Here is a 14525-nt window from a genome sequence, read left to right on the forward strand (position 1 = left end):
CGTAGCCAAGACTAGCAGCTTTCGGGGACCCGGGCAGGGCCAGCTCTGCCCCGTCGCGCCGCTGCCCCGCCCTCACGCTGCCCTGAAGTCCAGGCTCCCATTGGTTGCGGGAGGAAACGGTGAACCAATCCACATAGACTTTAACGCCCTTGCTCTCGCGATCACTTCCGCCGCTAGGGTCAGGCTCCGCCCAGCTTGCCCGGCATCACTCGCGCCGGTGGAGTCAAGATGGAGGAGTATGCGAGAGAGCCTTGGTGAGATTTACCACTGTCCTTGCTTTTAGTCCTGCCGCTCTGCTCACGGTCCTCGTTCTCCCCTGCCCAGTCCCCTGAGGTGCAGGCCGGCCTCAGTCGCAGGCTTGTCGGCGTGGGTTTGTTCACCGTAGGCAGCACCGTCTTGAGCAGCCAGTCGGCTTCTCAGTCCTGTGCTCCCTGGGCGGCATGACAGCCTCGCCGCCTCCAACCTGGCACTCTGGTGACCTTGCGTTGGATGAGGAGGTCCAGACTTGGGCTAGTGGGAGCCTCGGAACCTGCTCCCAGCCCAGGACGCGGTCGCCTTGTGCGGGGTTAGTAATAATCCCCCCTGTACGCTGAGGTGACCTTGGACGCGTCCCCGTGCCACGCTTTGATCAGTTCCTGTGTTGAAGAAGGGACAGTAGGGCTCTGAGGGAGTGCCATTCTGGAGGCATTATTTGTATCGGGGGATATGTCCGCAGGGCTAAGCATTTCAAATGTGTGGAACAGAGATTTTACCCAAAGGGTCTGAATAAACTCCTCTAGGCAGGGGGCTCGTATTCGTGCTTGGAATTCTCCCTTGGTAGACAAGGGGGACAAGAATTATCTGGAAAATAGAGATAGTAGCATGTGTTCTTTAAGAAGCCATGAACAGAAACTCACGTATTCATTCAGTATTTGAATGAGGTCTCTGTGCTCACCACTTTATAGGTTCAAAAGAGTAAAAGCATGAGTAAGTCAGGCACATAAAACGGCAGAATTGCTGTAAGAAGTCTCAGGTTGCCTAACTTTAAGGCTTGGGGCGGGGGGTGGTTCTTAAGTGAGAAATCAAATCTTGGTTATTTGGGTTAATCAACTGTTTAATTGTGTGAGAGCAAAAGGCAAGGTGTCCTCAATTTGTGAAGGTGCCCAGGACTTTATATTATTATCTTGCCAGCAGTAGCCATGTTACCTGCTTTGTACCTTTTCTTTTTTTTTTTTTTTTTTTAATCCCTCAACTAGGATACAGGGCATATGTTTCAGTACCTCCTGGCTCTTTAAAATTACCAAGGGGTGCCTGGGTGCCTCAGTTGGTTAAGCATCTGACTCTTGACTTAGGCTCAGGTCATGGTCTTTCAGTTGGTGAGATTGAGCCCGGTGTCCCGCTCAGGCTGACATTGTGGAGCCTGTGTGGGATTCTCCGTCCCTCCCTCTTTCTCTCTCTCCCCCTCTCTCCCGCTCTCTCCCGCTCTCTCTTGCTCTCTCTCGCTCTCTCTTTCTGCCCTTCCTGCACGCTCTCGCCCTCTCAAAATAAATAGGTAAACTCAAAAAAATTTAAAATTACCAAACGTAATTATCCTTCTTCCTAAGTCATGCTTACATGTGCCGAATTCAGCACATTGTAGACTGCTGTTATCAGCAGCTGTTGGATATATTTTTTAACTTTGTTGAGTTAAAGACGTTACAATGAATTCTTATCTAATCAATTAGGTGGTCCCTTTGTTTTCTCTTAGTACATATGTCCTGAAGCAATAGAGTCAGTTGTCTGGTTAGTTTTGTAGTGAAAACTACTTTGATCTGGGGTATCTAGATAGCTCAGTCAGTTAAGCATCCTACTTTGACTCAGGTCATGATCTTGCAGTTCACGAGTTTAAGCCCTGCATCCGACTCTGATGACAGCTCAGAGCCTGGAGCCTATTTCAGATTCTCTCTCTGCCCCTCGTCTTCTCTCTCTGCCCCTCCCGTGTCCGTGCTCTGTCTCTCTCTCAAAAATAAATAAACATTAAAGAAAAGTTACTCTGATCTTCTGTACTGCCCTGTTTGATAAGAGCATTTTCTCAAGTCATTCACCCTCAAACTATAAGCATCTTTTTCCTCCCTCCACACCACCCAGCCTCCAAACAGGCATACCGTAAGCAGTCTGAATTCTTTCATAATCTGCCTTTCCATTCCTGTTGTCACGATCTTACCTGCATCCTTATGCCTTTTACAATACCTTCCTAATTGCTCTCCTTACCTCCAGCCCACTTTAATACATCATATGGGCTTAATCATCCTAAGTACTTCTTTTATCATAAGTTTCTTTTCAAAAACCCATAGTCTGTACGATATAATGGAAACGATTTAGAGTTTTGAAGTTCTAGATTTTTGTATTTAAATTGTACTAGTTATGTATATGACATTGGGAAATTTACTTAATCTCTATCTGAGACTGTTCACCTGTAAAATGAAGAGGAGACAGGAATACTTTTTCTGCAAAGTTAAGATTAGAGATTCTACAGGAAAATAACCTAACTTTTTTGAAAATCATAGGTCTTATTTGCATTGAAGGCACCTACAACATAGTTAATACTTAACAAATGAAAACTTAATTGTGTTGTTATTTGTTCCCTGTATTTGTATTTACATTCTTTTATTATTTTTTAAAAAGTTTATTTATTTTTGAGAGAGAGAGACAGAGACAGAGAGAGTGAGCAACAGGGTGGGTTGGGAGCAGGGACATAGAGAATCCTAAACTGGTTCTGTGCTGTGAGTGTGCAGCTAGTCGGGCTCAAACTCAAGAACCATGAGATCATGACCTGAGCCAAAATCCAAAGTCCGATGCTTAATCAACTGAGCCACCCAGGCGCCCCTAGTATTTGTATTCTTTTAGAGTCTAGCTTCAATCTTCCTTTTGTATAGTCTGTCACTTCTCTGCAGGAACATTTTGATTTAGCCAGAATTTAACCAGATTTAGCCAGATTTAGCCGGAAACCATTTCCATCTTGCCTTTGTTTTGGACATCCTCTCTTGGAATACTCTGCTCTCTGATCTGAATCCTGCTGTTCTTTACTGATTATTTTAATCCTCAACTAATAAAATCATTTGGACTAGATCTTTTTTTTTTTTTTTTAATTTTTATTTATTTTTGAGAGAGAGAACGAACATGAGCGGGGAGGGCCAGAGACAGAGGGAGACACAGAATCTGAAGCAGGCTCCCATGTGTCAGCACAGAACCCATGAACCGTGGGATCATGACCTGAGCCAAAGTCAGATGCTCAACCAACTGGGCCATCCAGGCGCCCCTGGACTAAATCTTTTAAAGTTACTGGCCCACCATTCAGAGGGAGCCACTGATTTCATTCTCCTTTATCTTTTCTCTGTACTTCCTCTTAGTGTTTCTAGCAAAGAAATTTTCTCAGTCCTTTTTAGTTTCAAACCACTGCTTAAACTGTTAAAGTGAAATCAGATTGGGGCGCCTGGGTGGCTCAGTCGGTTGGGTGTCCGACTTCGGCTCAGGTCACGATTTTGCGGTATGTGGGTTCGAGCCCCGCGTCGGGCCCTGTGCTGACTGCTCAGAGCCTGAAGCCTGTTCCAGATTCTGTGTCTCCCTCTCTCTCTGACCCTCCCCCGTTCATGCTCTGTCTCTCTCTGTCTCACAAATGAATAAACGTTAAAAAAAAAATTTAAAAAAAAAAGTGAAATCAGATCACCTTGGCATTGTGTTGAACCATAGACTGAATCAGTAGATACTGGGTACGGTGTTGAGAGCCTGCAGGTCTAACAAACTCCAGGTGTTGCTGAATTTGCTTTTAGGATCACAAAAACAAACCTTGGGTAGCAAGGCCCCCAAGCATCCTGCTTGTGACAATTGGAATATGTGCCGTGTGAGGGGCACCTGGGTGGCTCAGTCCGATAAGTGTCCAACTCTTGATTTCAGCTCAGGTCATGATCTTGTGATTTGTTGGCTTGAGCCCCGTGTCGGGCTCCGCACTGACACTGTGGAGCCTGCTTGGGATTTTGTCTCTCTCACAGAATAAATAAATAAACTTTAAAAATATATAATGAATTTACTCATTCACAGACTTTTTTATAAGCCAAATTCCTAGAATAGTAGTTCTTGTTCTACTGATGACATCATTCAGATTTCATTGTGTTGTATAAGTTAGGTTGCTACATTTGGAAGCTAAGTTTACAAATTTAAACTCTAATTATTGGAGATTAGAGTATTCCAGTGTGTAAATGGACCTGATACAAAGCAAAGTTCCAGGTGCTAACTGGGACTCAGTAAACCCGGAAAGAATTTCATACTTTAAAAAATGTTTAAGGGGCGCCTGGGTGGCTCAGTTGGTTGAGCGTCCGACTTCGGCTCAGGTCATGATCTCACGGTCCGTGGGTTCGAGCCCCGCGTCAGGCTCTGTGCTGACAGCTCAGAGCCTGGAGCCTGTTTCAGATTCTGTGTCTCCCTCTCTCTGACCCTCCCCCATTCATGCTCTGTCTCTCTCTGTCTCAAAAATAAATAAATGTTAAAAAAAAATTTTTTTTAAATGTTTAAATTTGTCTCCCTCTGCCCCTATTGAATCTTCACTTTGGGGGGTCTCAACTTTAAATTTTACTGCAGCTGGAGAGCTTACTTTGGTTCCTGGGAGATTGGATCAACATTGATTATAATGTAATTTCCTAAATATTTGCTCATTCACTTTTGCACACTGCCCAACATAGATGCAGTAATTATTAAGTGAAAATTAAGTGCTGTTAACACTAGGGAGTTAAAGCCAGTTCCATTCCTTATGGCTTGGAGCTGAATAGATACCAATATGTTCAGAATCCTTTATCTTTGTCTACATGTTTATTTTATTGGTTGAAGTAAGCCCTGTATTGGAATCTGTTGTATCCCTTGGTATGTTAGCAAAGAAAGTTTTATGGTTTATGAATGAGAAATACAGTCATCTTTTTATTTTTGTTTTTTTTCCCATTCTTAGCCCTTGGCGAATTGTGGATGATTGTGGTGGGGCCTTTACGATGGGTACCATAGGTGGTGGTATCTTTCAAGCAATCAAAGGTTTTCGCAATTCTCCAGTGGTAAGTGGGTGAATGGTCTTATTTTATCATTTGAAATCTGGGTTCGCTAATATCGCCGGTGGCCCTATCAGTGGGTTGGAAATGTATTTCTGATGTATTTTTGGTTGCTTCTTTATAGGGAGTAAACCACAGACTACGAGGGAGTTTGACAGCTATTAAAACCAGGGCTCCACAGTTGGGAGGTAAGCAGAATTTTTCCATTTGTACTTCGTACTAGCTTTCCTTGTTCATTTAAAGACGCAGCTCTGGTTTTTTTCTTCGTTTTTAGCTTATACCAGTTAGTGAGTTTCGTTCAGTGTAACAGCTTGTTAGAAATTACTATAAGTTCTTCTTGATTTATGATTTATTCAGAAAGTTAACTGGAATTGCTGTATCCATTCATTTGAAAATTTTGTCTCTGTCCTTCAAATGCTCAGTGGTATTTTGGTTTTGTTTTTTTCTTCTTACCTAAAAGGAAGACAGTGTGTTTAAAGCTTCAGTTTGTGAGCGTCAAGAGTGATAGCTTCTGGGGTAATATAAAACTGAAGAGAAAGTGATCTGAAGGATTGAGGTTTCGTGAGAGACAAACTGATGATGCCGATCAGGCTTCTCTCCAAGGTTCGGCTTTGGATGTTGCACAGAGGTCATTGCAAAATTTGAAAAGAATTCATTACGCTTTTTAAACTTGGTTATTCAGAAGTTGGAAGAAGAGAGATAAAAAAAACTTAGAGACTATATTCATATACGAAGATACAGTTGGTTTGGAGAGACCATATAGAACACATGAAAAAAATTAAATACTTTTAGTCATTCCTTAGTAATTTTGTGCATCAGAAGAAATAGTCCTGTCTTTGTTTTTAGCAAATTTTTCTTTGGAAGACTAGCTAAGAGCTGCCACTTATGGAGTGCTTGCTGTGTGCCAAGCACTCTGCTAAGGGTTCCACAACATTATTTTAATCGTCACAATAACATGAGGTCAGTATTATTATCCCCATTTTCCAGATGAGGGAATCAAAGCTCTGAGAGCTGAAGTGATGGTATATCTTTTTCTTTCCTATGAAATAATTATATTCTCTGGAAGGTAAATAGTTACTCATTTTCCTTTCCTTTAATGGTTACCATGTTGTTCAAGAATGATAAGTTGTATTAAAGCACACACCAGATCCTGAATTCCCAGTATATGCAGAAGTCATATAGGTTTTTATATATGTTTTAAGAGCTGCTTCTGTCATATTATGCTTTTCAGTGAATGAAAAAACAATCAGGTAATGTTACAGCCAAGAGGAGCTTAAAGAGACATGACCATTAAATGTAATTTGGTATCCTGGAACAGAAAAAAGACATAGAAACTAAAGAAATCTGAATTAAGTGTGGACTTTAATAATATATTGATATTGGGTCATTAATTGTGCAAATGCACCATGGAAATGTAAGATGTTAGAAGTTAGGGAAACTGGGGGGCCTGGGTGGCTCAGTCGGTTGAGTGTCCAACTCTTGATTTTGGCTCAGGTCATGATCCCAGGGTCGTGGGATCAAGCTCTGTGTCAGGCTCAAGACTGCTTAAAATTCTCTCTCTTTCTCCCTCTCCCTCTCCCTCTCCCTCTCCCTCTCCCTCTCCCTTTCCCTGTCCCTGTCCCTGTCCCTGTCCCTCTTTTAGTCATTCCTTAGTAATTTTGTGCATCAGAAGAAATAGTCCTCTCTCTCCCCCTCTCCCCCCCCTCCCCCCCCCTCCTCCCCCTCTGCCCCTCTCCCTCACTAGCGCTCTCTCTCTCTTAAAAAAAAAATAGGGGCGCCTGGGTGGCTCAGTCGGTTAAGCGGCCGACTTCGGCTCAGGTCATGATCTCTCGGTCCGTGAGTTCAAGCCCCGCGTCGGGCTCTGTGCTGACAGCTCAGAGCCTGGAGCCTGTTTCAGATTCTGTATCTCCCTCTCTCTGACCCTCCCCCGTTCATGCTTTGTCTCTCTTTGTCTCAAAAATGAATAAACGTTAAAAATAATAATAATAATAAATAAATAATAATAAATAATAATTTAAAAAATTGGGGAAACTGGATGTGGGATATATGGGAACTCTATATCTTCACAACTTTTCTGTGACTTTAAAAGTGTTCTAAAATTAAACAATCAGGGTAAAATAGAGGAAGAGTAAGTTGTGGTATGAATGAATTGGGATTGTTTATTTCAATCCTTGGGATTGGTTTTTTAAGAAAGCTATTGAAAAATCTTTATGGTGCCTTGCTTTTTAAAAAATACTGGCATGAGGGGTGCCTGGGTGGCTCAGTTGGTTAAGCATCTGACTGGCTCAGATCATGATGATCTCACAGTTTGTGGGTTCCGGCCCCATGTCAGGCTCTGTGCTGACAGCTCAGAACCTAGAGTCTGCTTCGGATTCTGTGTCTCCCTCTCTCTCTGCCCCTCCCTGCTCGTGCTCTGTCTCTCAAAAATGAATAAATGGTTAAAAAAAAATTAAGGGGTGCCTGGGTGGCTCAGTCCATTAAGTGGCCGACTTCAGCTCAGGTCATGATCTCGCGGTTTGTGAGTTTGAGCCCCGCGTCGGGCTCTGTGCTGATAGCTCGGAGCCTGGAGCCTGCTTCCAATTCTGTGTATCCCTCTCTCTCTGCCCCACTCCCTCTCACACTCTGTGTCTGTCTCTCAAAATAAATAAACATTAAAAAAAATTTTTTTTTTTTAAATTAACAATACTGGGATGAGGGGTGCCTAGGTTGCTCAGTCAGTTAAGCCACTGACTCGGGTTCAGGTCATGATCTCAGGGTTTGTGAGTTCAAGCTCCACATTGGACTCTGTGCTGATAGCTCAAAGCCTGGAGCCTGCTTCAGATTCTGTCTGTCTCTCTCTCTCTCTCTCTGTCTCTCTCTCTCTCTGCCCCTCCCCCACTCACACTCTCTTTCTCTCTCAAAAATGAATAAATATTAAAAAAAAATTTTTTTTTTACTACTGGGATAACATTTTCAATTTAATTCAGTGAGCATTTGCTGAGCTTTTCCAGTCAAAATCCAAGGGACAGGCAACATGGAAAATCACAGTTGTATCCTGAAGAGTCTTACATTTTCATAGGGGAAATTTCATGGGGGACTTTTAACACATCCCTATTATTCTTAAAGCATCTTTTGCATTTTGGAATAAGATACTCCAGGCTCATCGTATACTTACCCTGCTCTATCCATGAAGTCAGCCATTTCTCCACACAGCTCTGGTTCTGTTTAATTGAGAATGGTATTTAGAAGCCAAAATCTGGACACAAAGTGTATCATCGCTATTGGGGTGTTGCTGTTCCCAGGCCCTCTTTATAATAGAGCTTGGGGATGTATGTGTGTATATGTGAATACACACTAACCATGATATAAATATATAAACCCAAATTTATATCTGTACATACATGTTGAAAGTCATGAGATGACACTTATACTTCAATTCCAATCCAGCTCCACTGGATTTATTCTTACCTTCTCTCTTTTTATATGAATACCTCCCTCCTTGTCCTGCTTGGGCTGTGGCACCCCACATCAGGCCACCCTTCCACAAGGATACACTCAACTTCATGCCTGGCTGTCCTTCCTTGAGGACCCTTGCTTACACTGCTTTGGCTCTGGCTCTTCACACTGGGCCACCCCTCTGTTCAGACAGCCTCCTCACCCTCGGCCACCCATCTGTGCGGACATTCTCCTTGCCCTGCTTGGACTCAATGTTTCCATTCTCATCAGTAACCATAGCTTACTCTGGCAGTTATTCTTGGAGGATGGGCAGGTTTCACACTCTTGAGGGAGTGGGAGAGCCTTGTTTGAGGAATTTAGTGAAGCAGTTCTAATATACCTAGGCATCAGATCTCTCCCAGGGCACAGAATTACTGAGTTAGAAAACAGAACTAGTTTATTTTTATATAGTATATGATATCTAGTATTGGACCCAGAATGAGAGCTTATGCTATGCTGCAACTGGTTGTATCTACTAGATTTAGTGGATAGATAATGTGAAAACTGGGAAAGGATTTTGGTGATGATTTGGGTCTGACATTTGATGGAACCCAGTGTATTGCCCTTACTAACACACCCCTACTACTTTGAGATTTCAGAGGATAAAGAATAAAGTGACTGGTGCTCTTTGGGGCAGTTTTTCTTCTTTAATCATGATAAACATAACAACTCTTAATACATATAAGTCATGTGTGCTCATTTTAGAAGATTTGGATAGTAAAGCAAGCACAAAGAAACTAAGTCATGTGCTATGTCACCCAGAGATGCCGACAGTTAAAATTTTAGTGTTGTCTTTCTACATTTTGTGTGTGCTTGTGTATGTGTATGTGTGGCTGTTTGTTTTCTATTTGACAAAATGGTTATTGAGTTTAGGAGAGTTTAAGTGCGAAGTAACTTGATTTAGTGTTGGTTTTAGTTTCATGGTTGAGGAATAGAAGGAGAGGGGAAAGATAATTTCTCTCCCCTTGATGTTCCACAATTCTAACTATTTGTTTCAGTCATGAGCCACTTGACATGTATTGGCTTACACCTATAATACATTCCAGGATAGCTGGATTTCTTTAGTATCCCCATTGGCGATTTCATAGAGTGTATATATGCTCAGTGACACTTAATGAAAGAAAAAATAGAGGTAATGTAGAGGTATAAAAATAAAAAAAGGAAGAAACAGTGTGGCTTTGTTGTGTTTATTGCCTTTTGAACAGAGATACAGAGAGACTTGAATGTGTTTAGCCTGACTCTTCTAGGCCTGCTTATTTCTTTTAGGCTTTGGGCCATTGCTAATTTTCCAGCAGATAAAATACAACCCAAGCTTTATTAAAAAGATAAGTATTCTGCGTTTTGTTCAGTGCTTATCCAAACTTGTCTTTGCATGTATTAGTTTAGAGTGTGAGAGTTTTAAGAATATAGTATTGTTAAAGTTATTTTTGGCTGTAATATTTTAAATATAAGATGAAAAATGAAATTTTTGTTTTTTTTAATAAAATAGGTAGTTTTGCAGTTTGGGGTGGTTTATTTTCCATGATTGACTGCAGTATGGTTCAAGTCAGAGGAAAAGAAGATCCCTGGAACTCCATCACAAGTGGTGCCTTAACAGGAGCCATACTGGCAGCAAGAAGTAAGCAATCATTATTAAAAAAGAGGGGAAAAAGTAACCAATCATTATAGACACACTAGTAGAAGCAAGACTTTTTGGAAAACCTTATCTATCTTAATTTAATGGCATTGGTAATACATAAAACCAAGCATCGAGTAGTTTAGTAAAGCATGAATGTATATGGTGACTTGGGGAGGGGGGTTGGGAATAGGAATATCTATTTATTTGGAATATTTGAGAATGAGAGAGTGTGGAGTTCTGACCTATACAGTGGTTAAGAGCATTTCAAGTTCCAATTCTGCTATTTACTACTGTGTGACTAGGCAGTTTGCCAAACTTTTTGTGCCATAGTTTCCTCATCGGGACTCTAGAGTTAATAATCATACCTGCCACATAGCATTGTTAGGAATAATGAGTTTAGAACCATCTTTGGATCTTTGGAACAGAAAGCAACTCAGAATTTATGGGGGGTTAGTAGTTTAGGCCAGGGATCAGCAGACTTTTTCTGTAAAGGGCCAGATGGTAAATATTTTAGGTCTTTGTCAACGGATACTCAGCTCTGTGGTTGTAACATGAAAGCGACCATAGACTATATGTAAATGAATGAGCATGACTGTACCAATACAACTTTATATAAACAGGCAGTGAGCTGGATTTGACCTGTGGGCCTTAGTTTGTTGACATTTGGTGTTAGCGAGAAAAAGGGTGGGGAGGGAGGGTAGCATGTAGCCATTTGGACAGCTCTTTCCTTTACTATATCTTATATTAAAGTAGATTTCTATTAAAGCAATCTCTTTGTTATTAATGTATTCAGATGGACCAGTGGCCATGGTTGGGTCAGCCGCGATGGGTGGCATTCTCCTAGCTTTAATTGAAGGAGCTGGTATCTTATTGACAAGATTTGCCTCTGCACAATTTCCCAATGGTGAGTCTTCTTTCTGCTTACTACCATAGCTCACACACTGGAATGATCTCCTGATGTTGAGAGAGAACCTATCTTGTCTGCTAAAATGTGTTAGTTTGTGATTTCTACATTTGCCATGGTTCACGAAGATTACGATACTAGGCCCTGGTTCCATTTGAAAAGGTAGATGTGGATATAGTTATTGTGTTTAACCACAGTCACCAAAATGCTTTACTGAGATGGTTTGCTGTTGATTTTTCTTACAGTTCTCAGTTTTTGTCAGTGTTCGTGTGCTTATTCTAAGAAATTGCCAAGTCGTTTTATGCTTGAAGAAAGGTCCTTGCAGATGTATTAACAATAATGATAGTCGACAACCTCTTACTGTATGTGTATGTGCCATGCCCTGTTCTAGATGCTGGGATATAGTGATGAACAAGGACTTACATTCTGGTGGGAGAAGACACACTAACACATTAACAGATAAATGAGATTTGATTGTGTTGCTTGCTGTGAAGAGAATGAAATATAGTGGTAGAAAGTGGCTGTGTTTGGGAGGGCCACTTGAGGGTTGGCAGGGAAATTTTTTTTTGAAAAGTTGGTAAAATAATTTGTTGCTAATTGTTGTTCTTACATGGTGTATGGGGAAAAGTTAAATTATGGGTTAAGTGATCGTTACACGGTCACGGAATATCTGCTTAGCTGTTAAATTGTGCACTTTCTTACAACTGCAGAAAACTTCATTTGTCTGTAAAGGGCCAGCATTCCCTTTGTCTGTAAAGGGGCAATATTCCTTGACATTGGAAGGAAGCAGAGAGATAATTGTGAGGATTTTAGTCGGAAAAATTTGACCTGGCATTTGGGGAAGGAAATATGCAGAAGAGCAACACATGTTGAAAATTATTTTTGGAGCTTGGAAAAGATTCAGCATAGAGTTAGGAATAGATCATAGCTCCCAGTTTGATTTGATTTCCCTCAGGCGCCTAGCAAGAGATTCAGTGTCTTTTTGGCACAAGTGTCAAGCACACTGCTCCGTAGATGCCAAGGATGATCTGGGGACCTCCTGGATCCTGTCACCTTCTGTTTCTGGTTTTTCATCATTACTTCTGAGTTAGTACTCTGTTAGGATAAGCACTTTCTAATTTTGCTTCGTAGTTTGTTTTTACCTACGTTAGTGTGAAAGGCTTCACATAAAACATCAGAAAATTTTCATTTTTTCAGAAATTCAGAGACTGATATAACAAAAACATTAGTTACACTGCCTTTTTTTTTTTTTTTAAGTAGGTTCTTCACCCAACGCGGGGCTTGAATTCATGACCCCGAGATCACGAGTCACATACTCTACCGACTGAGCCAGCCAGGTGTCCCATGTTACATTGTCTTATAGGAATTAATCTTGGTTACTTTGCTTCAGGCTTTTTTCCTCAGAAGAGATCTTCAAAAGAAGTGCATTTTACTTGAGACAGGAGATGTGTTTCTGAAAAGCTGTGTTGGGGAGAGGAATCTCTGAAGGAAGAGTTAAGCGTATTTTTCCAATTAACTTACATGAACAAGTTTTTAAAACAGTGACCAAAATTAGATAAAACTCTAATAATGGTTACCTTTGGTTTACCTGTTTCACCCAATATCTTCTCTAGTTCTCTGAAATGAACAGAGAATGCCTTTATAGTGAAAAATAAATATTTATCATTAGATTGAAGCATTGAAAAGCGTCAGGGAATTTTACCACTGCCCTCTTTCTCCCTTCTTTATAGTTACTTTTTGGTCTCAGTTTCCCTGAAAATGTAATTGTAATTATTCCCATAAAAGTCTTTTTTTTTAAATTTTTAAGAACCACATTTTTTTCTTAGTTCATAGGTCCCCTCCCATCCTTTGAAAACTAAAATATTACGAGACCTGGAGCACCTGGGTGGCTCAGTCGACTAATTGTATGACTTCGGCTCAGGTCATGATATCTCGGTTTGCGGGTTCAAGCTCTGCGTTGGGCTCTGTGCTGACAGAGCCTGGAGCCTGCTTCGGATTCTGTATCTCCCTCTGTCTCTGCCTCTCCCTTGCTCGCTCTCTCTCTCTCTCTCTCTCTGTCTCTCAAAAATAAAATATTACAAAACTTTGATCTACAACAAGCTAGGGAATGTCTTCCCATTCCAGAACTCATTCTCTGTTTCATTGGGTATATAAATTGGATCACTGAGTTCTCTTAAAACATGACGAAGATACTTAAATTAGTGAAAATAATTTTAAATAGCTACTGAAAAGTATGTCAAGAGGTGTGAAATTCTTCCAATCTTTATAGCAGCTTGTTACAGCAATTGCTGTAAAAACTTGAATTTACCTTTTGGGGCGCCTGGGTAGCTCAGTTGGTTGAGCGTCCAACTTAGGCTCAGGTCATGATCTCGCAGTCCGTGAATTTGAGCCCCACATCGGGCTCTGTGCTGGCAGTTCAGAGCCTGGAGCCTGCTTTGGATTCTGTGTCTCCCTCTCTCTCTGCCCCTCCCCCACTCACGCTCTGTCTCTCTCAAAAACAAATAAAGACTAAAAAAAAAAACTTGAATTCACTTCTTGCTATAATTAATCCATCTGACTTTCCTGGCATAGCAGTTGGGATCTGTTCATTCTGGAACATAAGGGAAGCCAGTCTGTCATGTTATACCAAATTTGGAGGCACTCTCATGAGAATTAGGCAGCAGAAATTCAGATGACCGCTCTAAGGTAGCACCTTATTTTTATTGAGTTGAGCGATTTACTCTCTACAAACACTTGTTCTTTTTAATTGTGTAATATTCAGGTGGTTTTTAAGATTCTTTTCTTTCTTAATCGCAGGTCCTCAGTTTGCTGAAGACCCCTCTCAGTTGCCTTCAGCCCAGTTATCATCCTCACCTTTTGGAGACTATCGACAATATCAATAGGACTTCTTTCCCAGGATTTCTTTACCAGAATGAGCTGTAGTTCAAGAAGGAATTTCAGAAGATAAGTTACGGTCTGCTTTTAAAACCATAGGTGGGACAGCTATGGCCAAATAGGCTTTGAAGAGACACTTAGCTCTTTTTTCTATTTAAAGGAACATGGGGGGGGGTGGGGGCAGATGTGAAAAGATAATACATTTATTTATTCACACTTGGATTGCATTTGTGATAAAAATAAATGTCTAATATCTTTAAAAGAAAATATAACAAATGCTTAGAAGATGAAGGACCAAAGGGCAAACAACAATGAAGCATGACCATCATTTCCTTGGGGACCTCTCTGCCTGGTTTTGTGTGTTTTGTCAGTCAAACAATAAAAAAACTGCTGGAACTTGCTCGCTCTTTTAAGACGTAGAGTTCTACTTTCCATCCTCGAATACTTCAAATATTGAAAAGTACATTGAAAATTGCATGTTTTATAGTGAGGCTCTCATGTCACTTGAAGCAAATGATGTATGAGAAGAATTACACAGAGTTAACATGGATCATCTCACAGTAAATACTTTCTGCTTTGAAGGCTGAGGTAAAATATCCTCTACTTT

General features: G+C 41.0%; 1 protein-coding gene across 1 annotated transcript; it reads left to right on the plus strand.

Annotated features, from left to right (window-relative positions):
- Positions 1-33: 33 nt before the first annotated feature.
- On the plus strand, positions 34-14318 carry TIMM17A (translocase of inner mitochondrial membrane 17A). Its single transcript, XM_042924826.1, has 6 exons — positions 34-254; positions 4955-5054; positions 5173-5236; positions 10012-10140; positions 10934-11044; positions 13841-14318. Exons 1-6 carry the CDS (start codon positions 229-231, stop codon positions 13924-13926), a joined length of 516 nt encoding a protein of 171 aa, XP_042780760.1. The 5' UTR covers positions 34-228; the 3' UTR covers positions 13927-14318.
- The last annotated feature ends 207 nt before the right edge of the window (positions 14319-14525 follow it).

The sequence above is a fragment of the Panthera leo genome, chromosome F3 (genome assembly GCF_018350215.1).
Source record: "Panthera leo isolate Ple1 chromosome F3, P.leo_Ple1_pat1.1, whole genome shotgun sequence".
NCBI lineage: Eukaryota > Metazoa > Chordata > Mammalia > Carnivora > Felidae > Panthera > Panthera leo.